Consider the following 15,322-nt stretch of genomic DNA (forward strand, 5'->3'; position numbering starts at 1 on the left):
TATTTTGTGATATGTATAATTATTCTTTTGACCTCTGGATCAAGGTCATAGTTATATACTGTTTTCCTTAATTTGATATTTTCTAAACTTCACTATGGATTTGTATTTTCACACTTGAGATAGGTCATTATGGAGTTAAGACATCTCATTTCAAAACATGTGTACTTGCTCTTTGACCTTCGGTTCAAGGTCACACACAGGAAATTTCAAATAAATGTTTCTTCCTTTGTTTAGAGTTTCTATGACCCACCCTCTACCCGATGGACTTTGTTCACACATTAGATAAATCATTACGAGGCTGTGACGGTTTTCTATGGTGTATTCTCGCTCTTCTCTTTTAACTTTCTGATCAAGATCACATGTTTCACCATCTACGCTTTATTCGGGAGCTTGGAGTGACGGTTCAGAACATCCTTTCTTAAGTTCCATATTCAATCTTTCTTAATCTGACATCAGTCCACAAAGTCCGTATATTTTGAACCTTGATACCATTTGAATACGTTTACTTGTGTATTCAAAGTCAATAAACATGGTACATGTCACAAAAGGGCAGAAACATTTTTGGACCTTAAATCCAGACAATTTTGCTTACATATTTAACCTTCAATAATCTAACTTATCACAAAATGTAAAACGATTTCCTTCCTTGAATACCTCTCGATAATGTTATTGCAATATTCAAATTCTGCTTCCATGACACCAGTCTTTTAAATACAACTTTTTTAGTTCTTTGAGTTCTTTTTTAAGAAAATGTTCCTTTATTTTTCAAAGTCTATAAACATGACAGTCAAAAAGGGATGAAAGAGTTTGATTCGTAGAATCATATTCCTTAATTTTGCTTTCAGCTTTTGTAAACAAGACTAATGCCAACAAATTACAGAAGTGTCTTGCCTTTGAAATCTCATTTTCTGATGTCGCTCGATATCTGACCTGTATAGGATGATACTTATCAAAGACAAGGACAAAAATTTTTAATTGAACTTCAACTACTCACCTTTACTCAACATGTACGCGTTTGGTCCCTTAGGAACCTATTCTTAATTTCACTTTTTTACGTAACCTCTGTAAAAATGACACTGGTTGACAAAGGTTTTTTATACTTTCAATCCTAATTCTTAAATTTTCACTTTCCTATTTATCTTCTTAAATGTGACACCTGTAAATAAGGCTTAACATTTTTAGACTATTATGTCCCGTTTCATCATTCACTTCCTTATCCAACATGAATGAATGTGTCCGTATTGGAAAACAGGTCTTGGTCACTTGAGTTCTTTTCCTAGATGTCAGTTCTCTGTTAAACTTGTTTAACCCTTATACCTGTGTACGAACAGAAAAGCTTTTCGGTCCCTTACGTATTTCCGTAATGGACATGTTTCACTGTACTTGAATTGAAAAAGTGTTTTTCTTTTCTATTCTTGCATGGTACAAATAATGCATCCCTGACATATTATCTGTACATACAAGAAGACATATTTTTCCAGAATCAGAAAAGAAATAAATTGCCCGCTTTTCAGTTGAAATTCCGATATTATATAATTCAAGGAAAACAAACCAAAACCATACCCACTTCAATGGATCCTAATGAGTTCAACTGGCCACATTTCACCTCTTAATCTGGAATCGCTGCATAATATCATTAAGGTCCATGATGTTATAGAATCTTCCAGGATACCCAGATGATTAAATTCATTAAGCTTTTAATGTGGTAGTAACAACTGAACATACCAAAGATCTGAGCGCATTATTTATTGCATACTACTTTATTAATTAGTATTTTGCAAGCAAAATAAACATAAACAAGTGAAGTGAGGTGCATGTACTCCATTAGCTAAATTATGCGTTATTGTGTTCCACTCAGCATTAAGAGGTATACGAAGGCAGCTGCCCTAAATCTACACACTGATCATACGTTCAGAAATGTTTGGAGAGTATAAACGTGCAGTTTATTGGTATTCCTGTTGCCTTAAGAATTCCCCAGTAGGGAACAGATCAAGATCTGATAAAACTTGAAATTCTACAAGATTTTGTGATACCCGAGACCTCAGCTGTAACATCGGATATCATCATGAGGTCAAAGATTGGTCAAGTATTATGTTGTCAGCTCGACCTTGGCATTTAGGACTGTAATATCAGGGACTTCAGCATCAGGCATCTACATTATGTGGTCAAATATTAGTGTAAAGTAAAGTGTTCTCAGCTATGATGTAGTATGGAAGAAGTTATATTATGCCATGTAAATCTCCTAGGTGGAATACTGAATATATGTTCCATTTTACTGTCCATCGCAGATGCCATGCGGGTGCCTATGGTACTTCTGGTTCTGGAAGGAGGACCAAGTACATTGGAGATGGTTGAAAATGCTCTCAAGAAAAATACACCAGCTGTTATTGTGAAGGTATACAGATAAATGCACATGTTTAAATTGCGATATTTGACATCATATGTACCATTGTGCCGTGCTGATTTAAATGTGAACATAACAGATGAATATTGGTATACTCTTTATTCTATTTTTAATTTCAAGCAAATGATATAGACTTTGATGTGCTATGGAATTAATGTTATGTATGCAGATCATGTAAACATGAATATGATTATTGCATGGCTGTAATCTTTTTTGAACTGGAAAAATAATATGATGTTTAACACAAAGAAATTGGGTTTTACATCTGTCTTAATATTATACTGAATATTTATTTTTTGACATATCGAACTGCATATATGTCATCGATGTCATTTTAAACGCAGAAGCAGTTTGACAAAAAAACATTCCTAGTAGGTAGACAAGCTATGCACAACCGCTGACAATAATTTATGTAACTGCTCACACATTTCCGGGACTAGATTGGATGCCATGTATAGCTGTCTTTAGGAGTTAATGAGGTTGGATGTGCAGGTGTAGAGCTTTCAATCAGTTCCAATGTCTTTATGCACAAAGGTTGCGGCTTTTGACTGAATCTTTGAAATGTCTCATACAAGAAGGACTACGGAAGGCTCATTAATGCCGAAACTAAAGAGTTCATCGAATGAGTGACTAAAAAAGCATGGATTTATTAACAATAAGTATAAATCAGATTTTTAGATGGAATGATCTTGATATATTGTGACGTCTTTGCTAGGTCCGTTTTGCCATGAAAAGCGACCTCGTGACATGATACATAATGCAGTGTTTTACGCCTTACATTTTATTACAATCGAATAAAATTTGGCTGTAATTGTACATTTTGTATGCCCATTAGCTTTATTTCATCCATAGTTCATGGTATAATTTATACATGGCTTGTTTATGGAACGCCCCACCAAGTGACTAGTAATGCTCTATGTTTTCATGAAATAAATATTGCAAAAGCACAGCATAGTCTGACAAAGCATCACATTCAAGCATTTTTATTGCATTTATAAATGAGTCCACTGTTTTCTTTGTGTGTTAAGTCAGGAAACCCAGCATGTATATTTATTTGGGGACGCGTTTACATTAGGTTAAAGATCAGGGCAGCTATAAAACGAGTATGAAAGACGGTGGATGTGCGATTTGAAAAGTAAAATGTACATCTTTATTTTCCGTATATTTCAGGGATCTGGAAGAGCAGCAGACATCATAACCTATGCCTTCAACAATGCTGAAATGGTTCAGGTTGATGCCAACGATAATCAGGGAGCGAGCATTGTAATGTAAGTATATATTGTGGATCTGTGGGGGGGTGAGTATGGGGGTATGGGTGAGTGTAGACCAAAACCACTGTCAGGGCATTGAGGTTGTTTGCGTCCAACATTTATACGAAAGACATTGTTGTTTCACAAATAATGTCAACAATAACAATAAGCATTCTGTATATTTAATATATACATATTTGACAAAAGTAGGTATCACAAAAAAGCAAGATCTACAACAATGATTGATTACAAGTCAATACTCCCTAATGTGATACTACAGACTAAATTTCTGATTTAATATGTACGCATAAATATTGAATACATCAATCGAAAGTATGATATGTCACTATTCTTTACGTTGCCGAGAAACTAGTTTTAATTTTCTAATTCGTGATTCGCATTGTGAAGGCCATTCAAACAAAATGAACTGGAACAGTCAGTATACAATACCAAAACTGAAATAGCAATGTAGTAATTATGAAATATTGTATGATGAAGTTTTGTCTGTTAAGGTATCCAGTTGGTTGTAAATATGAAATTTTCCTTGATAAATGTATTCAGCAACACGTTTATATAAAGGCGAAATAATAACACGCTGTAACACAAATTTCGTTCCTGGGTAATATGTGTTATTTCGTTATTGCTTATGCCTAAAAAGTATAGAAAATGGCTATTATTCCCTATAAACAGTTGTGACCATGACAGTGATATTTTGAAATTTAGCTATTTCTAATGAGAAAACGGGCAAATTTGTTTTCGTTCACATAAAGTAAATTAAAAAATAGATGAATCAAAATTAACATGTATTAATACAAAAAAAATACAAATATGACTACAAAGATTTAGAAGTGAGTAGATTTTCGAGATTTATGATTATACTGTCAATCACTTTCACGAATCAGCCCCCAAACGTAGTCTCCATCATGTTCTCGTTATGCTGTCCTTGGTAGCGGTGTACAAAGTCCAGTATATCCTGGCTAAAGCGCTCGCCTTGCTCTTCCGAGTATGCTCCATGTTCTTAATTAATTTCTCAAGATGAACATCAAGGACATGGACTTTGAGGAACATCCTGGAGCTCATTATGCCGTAGTTCTTCACAAGAGTGTTAACGAGCTTCGGCCTTCTGATTGTCCGAACCACCAAAGCTGTTCCAAACCGCTTTTTCCTTACTAGTGAGCTTCTTGGGGAATGTACTGCACTCCAGGATCTTCATTATATGTGGTCCGACTAGGAAGCCGGCTTTGTCAATTTGCCTCAGACAGCTTAGAGAAGAAGTCTTTAAGGTACTAGAAGACTGACGTGTCTTGATCTAGAGCTCTGACAAATTGTTTCATAAGGCCCAATTTGATGTGTATTGGTGACATCAGCACCTTCCGGTCTTCCACCAAGTGAATCCCACTTGAAGTTGTTCCTCCCCACATAGAACTCGGTCTGATGTGGCCAGTACCGCATGTGCTAATGTGTCTTGGTCTCCCTGCTGTCCCAAAGGCAAAGATAGCAGGTAAAGTTGTTAAAACTGCCTTGGAGACCAATCATGAATGCCACCATTTTGAATACTCCGATGACCTCCAAGCAGTACTCGTCATACTTCAAGGCGTCCAGCAAAAACTTGATGCTGATGTAATCCTCTTTGGGATGCACCGAATGAGCCAGGGAAAGAGACGGGTACTTGTTCCCATTACGGAGAAACGTGGCTTTGAGGCTCCTCGGTGAACTGTCATTGAAGAGGCGTCACTCATTCTCGTTACAGCGATTCCGATTGTGACAGATACAGAGTCAATCATGACGTGTGAAGAAGCTGCAAAAAGCTTGATGCTGCTTCCTCTGATCTGCGACTTGCACAGTTTCATCCAACAAGTTCAACTGATAGATGTCAAAAGCTCGTCATTGGACCTGGTGAGACCAAGATCTCTGCGTTTCTCTCGTCAGCTTTACCTCTAAAGTTGCAATCTTGATCTACAACGACTTCCTCGCTCTCTGACTTGCTGATCTCTTCTAAAGACGACTGTGAGTGGGTACAGGGCAGTGTGGCATCGGGACGAAGGAAGGTCCGGAAGGGTCTACCAAGCAAAAATAGCAGTTATTTGAGTAGTCAATGGGTTCCCGCCAAATTCTTGTGATATCGAACTATATGGCTCTCTTTTTTTCCCCTCTGTACCATCCTGCAAAAATGCATTTATTTCACCCATGACTAATGTGTAAGAGATTCTCTCAACATTTTTCATATATGATATATTTTTTCGATAACATTGAAAATTACTATTTTAAAAATTTTAACAACTTTTATAACAATAAATTGGAGCAACAATTGTCCATCTTACCTTCCAAAGAATGTGTACAGTGCTTGCAGGTGAATTGAGGTGCGTCTTGATCCCCAAAATACATGCAGAAATATGCCTTGTAGGCCTCGCACATCTTAGCAGATGCTTCCACAGACTCCTTTTTCTCTCTTGGCTTGATAAATTGGCCGCAGACATAACAAAATGAGTCTGCCGGTTGCTTTCATAAAAATGCAGATATGTATCAGTTAGGAAGCTGGAACTAAACTGAATTAGTGAGCTTAAGGCCCTTGTATTTATATTATTTATATTAATGTATAGTTCTAGAAGTAACTCCAAGTTTACTCAGCACTGAATATATAAGGAATGATCTTGAAAATAAGTAAATTTTCAAACTATCACTGTCCTGGTCACAAAAGCAAAGTTTGTGCGGAACAATAGCCATTTTCTACACTTTTGAGGCATAAGCAATTAAGATACAACACTTACTACCTAGGGGAAAAAAACGCATTTGTTACACGGTGTAATGTTGCAATCAGTTGATACATTGTTTTATTTTCTGGTAAGCAATGGAAAGGTTGAAACAAGGTTCTGTAATTTACAGTTGCGTAGTTGCTGTGCATTTGATAAATTTGTGTCGACAGAACTGAGAAGCATTTGAGTCCAGGCCTGGAAGGTGACCTTCGCAAGCAAATGATGAGCATGAAATTCTGCTCAGATGTAGATGTTGAAATTAATATAAAGAGAATCAAAGCCTGTCTCGCCAAGTCTGACCTACTCAATATATTTGAATGGAACCCGGGCAGTGCTACCCAAAACATGGACGTGGTCATGCTTAAATCAGTGCTGAGAGGTATGTGGTTCTTAAAATTGAATTGTAACTCATTGCATGCATTACCCGATTAAAATTCTTATAATTGACACCGTGGTTCAATTTTATATTACATGCATCATACGATTATGCTAATTAAGTTCTTTTCAGCATTCATTTAATTTTTCTATAATTTTGAGAGTGCATAAAATATATGTTCTACTACACCAAATCTGTGTTATCTATGTTTAATACTCTCCTGGACTCGACCTTTAAAACAAATATGCATAGCTTATGTTGCATATTCGGAGATTATAAGTTGTCTTTGATTGAATTTACAGGGCATTTTAATGCAGAGGGTTTTCTCTGGTACTGGCCACATCGGTTAAATTTGTCATCTAATGTAAAAGCCTCGAAGCTGAATGCGGCAATAAGTTATTATCTGTTCGGGATATGATCCCGCTTTCTATTTTTTTTAAAAATGATTGTCACTGGTTGGTATACTTTTACGAAAAATCGGAGGACAGAGCAGTGAACAATACAAAAAAAAATGTTCTCTGCGGCTACAGTAGCATGAAGTAGCAGCTGATTTTGCAATATTTGTAGTGAATCTTTGCAGAAACTTTCAATATATTTACTTTAGTAAGTCCTGTAATATACATTACAGTGGGAATAACAAGCACAGAGATCAATAAACCTTTGTCTTCAATTTCAATATTTGTCTTCCGTTTAGATGGCTTATATTATTTAACTTTGGAGGTATATTTAGATGGCTATTTTCAGTTTTATTTAACATACAGTTATGCTCAAATAATATCGGTTCCGATACCAAATATCAATCGAGAAAAGAATAGATATATATGTGGAATGATTCATTTTATTGTTGTTATCCAACAAGGAAGTTAAGTTGGAGGGGAAGGATTTTGAAAAGTTATGCAGGAATGAAAAGCTGCATCTCTTTTTAAGCAGATTGTTGCAAACGTCTTAAAAAATCCACTATTAATTTCCTCAAACCCTGAAAATAAAACTGTTCTTGTTTTGTAATGAATTTAAACACATGATGATCTTCAGATGTCAGTTATATAAAACTGCTATCATTTGAGGTTTCGGTATTTTAAAATAATTATAATTTTACAGCTAATAACAATTATCAGCCTCTTCCTAGATATGATTCATAACTGATGTGTTACAAATATCAATTACGGTTGCTATGATGTAACTATACATTTTACAATGTTCTATTTATCATTTTTCTTGGTAGTTTTGTTTGGTAATAGATGCTCTATTTCAGAGTTCTTAGGCCTATTAATGATGTGCTTGAAAATGGTTCACTGTACTCAATTCACAAATCTGTATATGTCTGAACAAAGTTATTACACTACTTATGTGAATGTCATGATTTATGCTCTCTAGTGCTTGAAAATGGTTTACTGTACTCACTTCAAGAATCTCTATAAGTCTGAACAAAGTTATTTCACGACTTATGTGAATGTCATGATTTAATGATATCTTGAGACAAAAAATACAACGATGTGTATTTAGTCCAATTAGATATGCAACTATGGATGAACTATTTAGATTAGTATTTATGCTAAACTACTCTTGTCATATAGAAGGAGAATGGAGCTAACTATAGATGATCAGTGAAGATAGGAACAAACTTCGCATGCACGCATCCATCTTGGTAAGCCAAGATAACGTTATCTTAACCCTATCTACACCTTGGCCGATGGGGCAGATGTTTATGTGCTTTGGATCTGTGAATTTCATTGGATTCGGCGGCCAGCCCACGCATTCAATAAAAGTTAATTTGTTTAAATTTGAACACTGTTCCTGCCTGAACGAGGCAAGAAGATCTTGAATACACTCAAAAATAAGCAATGTTCCACTGTCAATCCTTGCTTGTATAAATAGCTTTCATTCAAATACACCTGTGATGCCTTCTCTCTGGAGCATAGTCATACTTTCGATGTTAAAGTTGCAAAGTATCCTTTTGAAGTATATTTCCTTCACCATTTTCGGCTGATGTGCATTTCACTGCTGTTACATGCTATTGGTCAGATTGCATTACATACTAAGGGAGGCAACTCATAAAATCCAATTGATATCGCATGGACAAAGCACAAACATATCTGCTCAATCGGCCAAGGTGGAGATAGAATTAACATATTGTAACCTTGACTATCGAAGACGTCACGCATCTTGAGCTTTTACAAATTATAAATATTATAAATGTTCTTTTTTCCTCAGAAAGGCATGGTAAAGTAACTTAAATCACAGATTTGACTTTAGAATACTACTCATGGACACATTTCGGAGCAACTATCATTAAACAGGACTTATCTTTAGAAAGACGTTTCTTACACATAGGATATATTATAGACCAGTACTATGTGATGATAAATAGGCTATTGTTGATATAGAGTGTGGCCATTTTATACATAGGAATTTCATGCATAACACTATTTAATAATGAAGTGGAATCCATAATTATTCATACCTTATAAAACTAGGTGCCATATAGTAAGTATTTTATATTGAACGATATTGCGCATAGTAAGAATAAATATCAGCCACATTGAGCATTACCTTTCACCGAAATGCAAACATGTTGCTGAACTGTACCATTCTATTTTTAGTACTCCCTGCAAAGTTTTGTTGAGAACTTCGTGGTGGAACCTCACGATAGCGATCACTTTGGCATATACGTGGGTACCTGCTCTTTCTACGACAATATATGTACGTGTCCTTCCATCCGCAGCCTTGACCTCAGTGTTAAAGTGTTTTATGTTGTACGTTTCTTAAGTACATTTAGCGTCAGAGTAATAAAACTTGGTGTGTTGGATGCATCTTGCTGACTATGGGAAACAATAATTTACCAAAGGCTCATGGGAACCATGACTTGCACATTTACGCCAGCTTCTTGTGTGCCTTTATAGAATAAATGCATTGACTGTTTTGCATGTCTAAGGAAAACGTCAAGCATTGGCTTCTTTTCCTCTTATGAAGTCAATCGATAATGGAAAAGATCATATGACCAAATAACAAAATGTCATGCTTGACCTCGCCAGATGATATTAAATCATACTAACACTGGTCCAGTGATAAGAAACCATATTGGACCTTGTCAAATAAGAGAATTTAACGTTAACATTCATGTCTTGATCCAGGATTTTTCTGAGGAAAGGACTTCCATGAGGGTCAAAAACATTTCATTCTCACGTACCTGTCAATCTCTATGCCCAATTATCTACCTACGTATGCCCAAGTATATACCTACGTATATGTGTAGATATACAATACAACCCATAATGAGATATGCACCAAACGTTACAATCATTTCATGCCTCATAACGGAAAGAATTTAGTTCGTTATGACAAGACTTACGGCCGCTTTCTCACCATCCCAACCCCATCCACATCCTAGTGGGTCCAGCATCAGATATTCTATAACATAATTTTTTTAACGTAAATCAACTGCTTGCCAATTTTCATTCCCTTCAGCCACAAGGATGGAAAACAATACCCACGTGATAGATCAACTGAACCTAGCTTTAGCCTGGAACAGGATTGACATCGTCAAGAGTGAGATATTTACTGATGACAAAAGATGGACGGTTAGTCTCTATCTCCGTCCTTTTGTGATTGTTTGAATGCTTATACAGGCAAGAATTAGTCTTTATTTTCAAAGCCCATTTTCAGTCCCTTACTTCCCACCGCCTCCAGTTTTCAAAATACTACATATAAAATCTATTGTTTGACAAGCTAAAGAATATATCATTTATTTATGGTAAGAGATACGTATAGGCAGAGCATTTTAACATTGCATGAAATTTTGAAAATTCAGTGTATTTGTATTGTAAATATTTGTAATGTATCCTTAGCAAAATTCACATTGTATAGTTACATTGTTGTCATGTTTTATAAAGTTAGCTATTTCACTAAATTTTACACAAAAAGAGAATTCTTATATTTACATTTATTAGTTTTTCAGAATCCCAGGTATCTAGGAACACAGATTTTAAGAGAATATCATGAGCAAAATCAGATATGCTCCTATTACATTGCTCTCAAAAAACAGGGCGATCAATAACAGTTTATAATCGTTATGCAACAATAACTGAATATGGATACTACCAATCTCGCTAAAATAATAAGGTTTAAATTTATTAGGTAACTTTTAATTTATAAATTGAATGATCAGATATTATTTATTGTTTACACTTCCAACTCGTTACTCACTGATCTGATGCCCAGTCTTTCAGCAAAACGCAACTTTAAAGATTTATCATAATCCATCACTACTTGATCCTCTAAGCTGTAAAATGAGAAGACAACTTTATAAACCTTTATAGCATTCTCATTCACCCATTACAATGTATCGATAAAAGTTAGGTTTTTCTTGCTATGTAATTTTTGTAGAAGAAAGTGATCAGATATCAAATTTTCTTTCTTTCTTCAGACTTGCAAACTAGATGATATTATGTTATCCGCCATACAAATGAACAGAGTGAATTTTGTGGAACTATTTTTAGATAATGGCGTCTGTCTCAAGGATTTCCTGACAACAGAACGACTGCAGCTGTTGTACAACAATGTAAGCTGTTCAGAACACTGGACTTTATTTATAAAAGGCACACCGTATAAGACATCTGCTTTGCCATGTTGTACCTTCCTGATATTTTTCCATCATTTAATTGTTTTCGGTTTTGAAAACAATTAATGCTTATCAAGAATAATTTTTGTCATTATTGTGTAAAACTTTGAGACCGAAGATGTTCAAGGCCCAAATAAAAAGCACTATTTGAGTCACCAACCATTTCCATTTATTCAGCGCGAAAAGAGACACAGATATATTCATAACTTGGCTGAGAAATAACTGTTGTATAATATATATATATATATATATATATATATATATATATATATATATATATATATATATATATATATATATATTCATAACTTGGGTGAGAAATAACTGTTGCATCATATATATATATATATATATATATATATATATATATATATATATATATATATATATATATATATATATATATATATATATATATATATATATATATATCTATAACTTGGGTGAGAAATAACTGTTGCATCATATATATATATATATATATATATATATATATATATATATATATATATATATATATATATATATATATATATATATATATATATATATATATATATATATATATAATGCATACGAATACACAACGTTGGCATCTTTAACCCTTCCCTAGGACGTTCGTGCTTTGAATCCCATTCCTAACACGTATCTAGAGCCTACGGAGAAAGATTGGTCCAGATACAATAAAACTAATGACAAGTATAAACTCTTATGCGTGCGGACTCTAATGCTGGAGATGGTCGAATAATTCTCCACTATCTCTATATCGAACTGCTTAACATGAAAGATCATTTTATATATATATATATATATATATATATATATATATATATATAGTATTATTATTATTATTATATATTATCATAGAAAAATACGCCACATAGTTTACGATAAAATATGCCACATGGTTTACGTTTTGCTCTTCACAGTTTGGGGTTCAAATACGTGTTTTATTATTTATGCAGTAATGATTCAACCAGATGATGGTGTATTAAATTTTTCATTCTGAAGCTTAGATATAGGTTTCGAATGTATCTCTACCCTAGATTTAATGCATGCTGGGTATATATTATCATGTCTAAAATTCACAAACGTTTGTGAGGGGATGTTTTTAAAATTTATTTAAAGTATTTTAAATTGATTTTGTGAATCAGTTATCGTCATTCGAAAGGAAATTAGGTTGCTTTCAATCATTTTTCGGCAGAATTTTGTGAAAGTTTCAATGTTGTGTTTGTTAAAATGTCATCATTCCACGATTTCAACGCTGCTTTCATTGCATCAAGCTCCTATACTTACTTCATTTTAGCAAGAAAGCACACAAGATAATGACACTGGTTGTTTGTCAGAGGTCACTCAATCATTCTTTTAAACATGTCTCCTAATTCATGCAAAATATATTATATTTTGAACATTGAGATTGCATCACCATATAAGGACATTTGGTAATTATAAAAGTGTAACGGTTTTTCCGCGTGTTCACTTGTATTCGGTTAAAACATGTCTGTTATTATCTCAAGCTTCATTTTGACACCGCTGAATAATTACATAATAATATTTTTTCTTTCATAATAAAATAAACATTTTATTTTATGTTTCGTTTCCATATGTTCCTGCTGCATGTTTATGTGTCGTTTATCTCTGAATCTAGGCCACTGTAGTTAGTCTCAAAAGCAAATTTGGGTTAATACAGATTGCTGACCCGTCTAGTATAGAAGGAAGAATGAAACTAAACACTGGATACGTGTGTAATATTTACCACATAACTTCTAATATCAGAACCTCATATCATTTTTGTGCATGAAAAACCAATGTACAAATGGTTCTATGCAGCCTTCTGAAACAATGATGACATTTTCTTGGACATTGCATATAGCAAATATTAAATCAACTTGAGCAATTAATGTTGGACACTTCTGAATCTTTATGTCGCAAGTACACAAGCTTGAACTTATTACTATCAATGTTGTTGTTTTATCTCCATAACACAACATTTTGCTTTATTTTAACATAACCTGAATTCGTTTTGTTGCATACCAAGCATTATGTCACATAATGTTCTTCTTTGTATGGAATGCAATCCTTCCTTCATTTGTCTGAATAGGTGCCCTCAAGAAGCCTATTAAGGACTTTAATCAAGAATAAGAGGCCGAAAACAAATCCAGAGATATGTAAAGTGAGTTGTTTCGTTATCAAAAGGGAACAATTTCCCAGTGACCTCTCTCGAAGTATATTAGTTTGCTTTTCTCCCTTTCGCTGTAGGTTTCACTCTCGTTCTGTCTCTCTGGATCTCTATGGGTTTTTTTAAGTTTCTTGCATTAGCATAATGAGTTGAAAGTTATGAATAATCCTGTAATGTAATGAACGTAAGCCTTTCTAAATTTCAGCATCATTATTTTTTTAAGAAGCTTCCAGACGGAGAATATAAAAAATGCAGTCATAGGAAAAAGTGGTTGCATTGAACAGGACCTTGTAAATATATATATTTGTATTGAATGCAAGATTTGCTACGCTTACCACTTTTGATTCAAGCGGGAGTTGTAAGTTTAAATGTTTAAGATTGGCTCTCTCGATACACAATAGTACAGAGTAAACAATTGTTTTTTATCCACCATCAAGGCTCCTATCTTAATCTGATTTGCCATTATTATTCTGTGAATATCTTCTTTCATCAATACCTTTACTGATCATTATACATCGTGAGTAAAAAGACTACCCTCCTAACTAATCCCTTCTCATGCCTGTTTTTCACAACAAAATCGTTAAAAGTCACTCACACTTGGATTGAAATAACAAACTGAACTTATGAAGAATAATGTATGCTAATTCGTGCACTTGCTGTTCTTAGCCACGTAGCAAAATCAAATCTGCATCTACCTTACATTATACGAGTCATTTTTGGGGATGTTTTCACAACAGGAAAGTATACTCACCTATATTTATATTCTTACTTAAATTTTCGATCACAGACAAAAGAATGAGGAGCTGCAGATTACTGTGATAGTCTCTTATGCAAAGGTTAATTATTCCTGTCTGTGCTCACTATACTATCTAGAGAGCTTTTGTGCCTAATGTATAATACAGCATCAGCATCTATGCAAATCAAAATGATACAATTAAGGAACAATGAAGTGGTTCTGAAAAATCAAACTTTGTCCTTGTCATTGATTTTGACTTTAATTAAAATAATCGTTATACAATGCTTTCTTCATCATTGAAATATTTTTTCAATAGTGCATCCCACTGATAGATGTGGGACTGTTGATGAAAGATTTCCTTGGTGATTGCTATGTCCCGCATTACATCGCAGACAAAAAATATGCCGTCACTGACAAAGAGAATCTCGATGAAGACCATCGATGTATGTGCAACAAATTGGCGAAAAAGAGACAGAATGATGCACCTCATCATTTACCAGGGGCTTCAAGTTGGTATTTCTTAGTGATTTAATTTTACAAACTTTTGACATCTGTAATTGTAGTGGTGGTGAAAACATTTTCTTCCCTATTAGGTAATATCTTGACCTTTTCTATGGCTGCCTATATGATGCACAATTACATAAATTCAACTAAAATTCAAATTTTGCACAAAAGTTTTGAAGCTGTGACCATTATACCTCATAGAGTAAGGATTTGGCGCATATTTGTATGAATAATGAATGATTTAATTCCTCAAAATATAGAAATTTCAGGTCTTGTATGTACATTTGTGTTATTGTGGACTACTATTTCCGTTGCCTGAAGAGGAATGACAGACACGGAATGCTAAATTTCGTTGAACTAAGAGTTGTTTCTTTAAGAAAATGAATACGTCTAATCACTTTCAATGGAATGAAGCGTAGGTTCAGAATAGTTGGAAAACCCAACAGCTAGACTGTACCTGCATTTACTTGATAAGAAAAAGACATTAGGACATAATTATATG

The 15,322-nt window shown here is 34.2% G+C and overlaps 1 protein-coding gene across 1 annotated transcript; it reads left to right on the plus strand.

Moving 5' to 3' along the window:
• Positions 1 to 2,209: 2,209 nt before the first annotated feature.
• LOC149791559 (transient receptor potential cation channel subfamily M member-like 2) lies at positions 2,210 to 10,837 on the plus strand. Its single transcript, XM_089969449.1, has 4 exons — positions 2,210 to 2,395; positions 3,575 to 3,672; positions 6,578 to 6,786; positions 10,731 to 10,837. Exons 1-4 carry the CDS (start codon positions 2,210 to 2,212, stop codon positions 10,835 to 10,837), a joined length of 600 nt encoding a protein of 199 aa, XP_089825575.1.
• The last annotated feature ends 4,485 nt before the right edge of the window (positions 10,838 to 15,322 follow it).

This window comes from Sinohyriopsis cumingii, chromosome 9 (assembly GCF_028554795.1).
Source record: "Sinohyriopsis cumingii isolate HCF-2022 chromosome 9, ASM2855479v2, whole genome shotgun sequence".
Taxonomy (NCBI): Eukaryota; Metazoa; Mollusca; class Bivalvia; order Unionida; family Unionidae; genus Sinohyriopsis; species Sinohyriopsis cumingii.

Bases quoted from the DNA above. Each gene is read 5' to 3' on its own strand.
- LOC149791559 (XM_089969449.1), top strand. From the start codon at position 2,210: ATGGAAGAAGTTATATTATGCCATGTAAATCTCCTAGGTGGAATACTG. The intron at 2,396-3,574 runs GTATACAGATAA...CGTATATTTCAG, and splicing joins CACCAGCTGTTATTGTGAAG to GGATCTGGAAGAGCAGCAGA. The intron at 3,673-6,577 runs GTAAGTATATAT...TTGTGTCGACAG, and splicing joins CAGGGAGCGAGCATTGTAAT to AACTGAGAAGCATTTGAGTC.